The sequence below is a fragment of the Solanum stenotomum genome, unplaced genomic scaffold (genome assembly GCF_019186545.1).
Source record: "Solanum stenotomum isolate F172 unplaced genomic scaffold, ASM1918654v1 scaffold30648, whole genome shotgun sequence".
Lineage (NCBI taxonomy): Eukaryota > Viridiplantae > Streptophyta > Magnoliopsida > Solanales > Solanaceae > Solanum > Solanum stenotomum.
The window spans coordinates 993-2893 of record NW_026031075.1 but is presented as its reverse complement, the minus strand read 5'-3'; the positions used below and the strand labels follow the sequence as shown (position 1 = coordinate 2893).

The following is a 1901-nucleotide window of genomic DNA, read 5'->3' as shown; positions in this document are numbered from 1 at the left end:
CAATCATTGAAATGTCTTCAAAAATTCAAGCTCCACATGTTAGTAGGGTGTGCAAAAACCTAACCGACCGATAAACCAAACCGAAAAAAGTGTTATTGGTTTATTGTTATTGGGTTAACGGTTATTTAATGGTTTTATAAAAAAAAATTATTGGGTTATCGGTTTGATATTGGTTTTTTAATATTGGTTTATTGGGTTAACCGATAACCCATTAAGAATAAAATAATTTACTATTTTAATTTTTAGTCATACATAAATATCAAACAAACAATATTAGTATAATCACTATATTAGACTATAACTATAAGGACCCTACACAATTAACATTACTTATTAGAGTCTCATTGATTCTCTATTCTGTTGTCATTATGCTACTTACGCAGCACTGAAGTGATTGGAGAATCTGCATTTTCAGTTATGGTTGTGTTGTTTGTATTCCAGGTATGTAGAGTCTGGCTGGATCAAATTGAACATTGTCATGTAACTGCGAGACTATCACATACATCTTGTGGTTACTTTCTTGATGATGGTTCCAGTGAAGACCTCAAGTGCAACTTCTGTCAACGTAAATGCAATGCAGAACTAGCACGGAATTTCCATTTAAAAATAACTCTTGCAGATGAGAGTGGAAAACTCTTTGCTTGGTGTACTGATCAAACAGCTGTGGAGTTGCTGCAAATAACTCCTGATGAATTCTGCGAACTACCAGAGGTAAACCCAACTACCTGACATGAAAACTGGAATTTGGATTATTAATTCGATAATTTTCTGAATTCATTCCGATATATATACCAGCTGATTTCTTTCATGAGAAATTTGTTTCACTTGCCACAAATTTTAAGTAAATGGTGAAATTTAACTACTTTGATTATTATTTTTCCAATTTGTGAGTGCCATAGACAGGCAATTAAAATATTCCATATGTAGTCTCCAGAATTTTATCATACTTTAGCTACTGTATACATGTTTCTTCAAAGAACAAAGTATCTGCTGCAGATTTCTTTATAGAACGAGTAATGATTGACCTTTGATGGGAACTGTGTTTGATGTTTGATAGCATGAAGAAGTGCTCATTTCTCCTCTTACCATTTTTCATTTCATGGATTTGACATATCAGGAAGAGCAGATAATGTACCCATCATCCCTTGAGCATGAAACATTCAAAGTTGCATTGGTGAACTGCAGGAAAAAAGTTGGACTTATGGATCAAGATCATGACACAACTGCATGGGAGATCACCCGCGCAATGAAGTGTGAATAAACTTTGAACCATTACTTGCATCTCAAATATGATAGTTGATAGAGGCTCTGCCAGCTTCATTAAGATGAGATTTGGGATTTGAAAGAAATATATTGCCAAAATCTTAAGACATAAAAAATAAATACATGTTCTGCCTGAGGTAAAAATAACCCTCCATCTTTATCATCTATGTTAGTCCCGAGTCTTGAATCAAATTAACAAAGCGGTGTTATGCTCTAAACAAGGTGCTTGTAACAACATAAATCATGTAAATTTTGTTGCATTTGGAAACAGATGCATTTTGGAGATACCCTCTTCAGTATAGAAACGATGATTGGTTGCTGTGAAGCTAAAAGGCTAGTTGAAAACATAGCCATTTTACACTAACTTGCATTATGTTAACTGATTGATTATCCCTTATTCATTGCAACATTTACAAGTACTAAAATGTACTGGTGACCATCTTAATTTTTGGCATTTCTATTAGGCGGCTAAAAATTGGGGAATGATCTCTCTTCAACAAATGCTGGGACTTTCAGAAGAATGTCGCCAAATTAATTTTGCACACTGTCCTCGAATAACTAATGCAAACCCAAGACGCCTCAAATTGTTCTCGAGTTAACAATTTGAAACCCAGTTGGACAGCTCACTCCTCTTCATT

At 34.4% G+C, this 1901-nt stretch overlaps 1 protein-coding gene across 1 annotated transcript; it reads left to right on the top strand.

Annotated features, from left to right (window-relative positions):
* Positions 1-340: 340 nt before the first annotated feature.
* LOC125851920 (uncharacterized) lies at positions 341-1604 on the top strand. The gene is made up of 2 exons (XM_049531666.1): positions 341-711; positions 1118-1604. The coding sequence occupies exons 1-2, from the start codon at positions 418-420 to the stop codon at positions 1259-1261; spliced, it is 438 nt and encodes a 145-aa protein (XP_049387623.1). The 5' UTR covers positions 341-417; the 3' UTR covers positions 1262-1604.
* The last annotated feature ends 297 nt before the right edge of the window (positions 1605-1901 follow it).

Excerpts from the sequence above, each read along its gene's own strand:
- LOC125851920 (XM_049531666.1), top strand. The coding sequence starts at position 418 with ATGGTTGTGTTGTTTGTATTCCAGGTATGTAGAGTCTGGCTGGATCAA. Across the intron at positions 712-1,117 it reads AATTCTGCGAACTACCAGAG|GAAGAGCAGATAATGTACCC; the intron begins GTAAACCCAACT and ends TTGACATATCAG.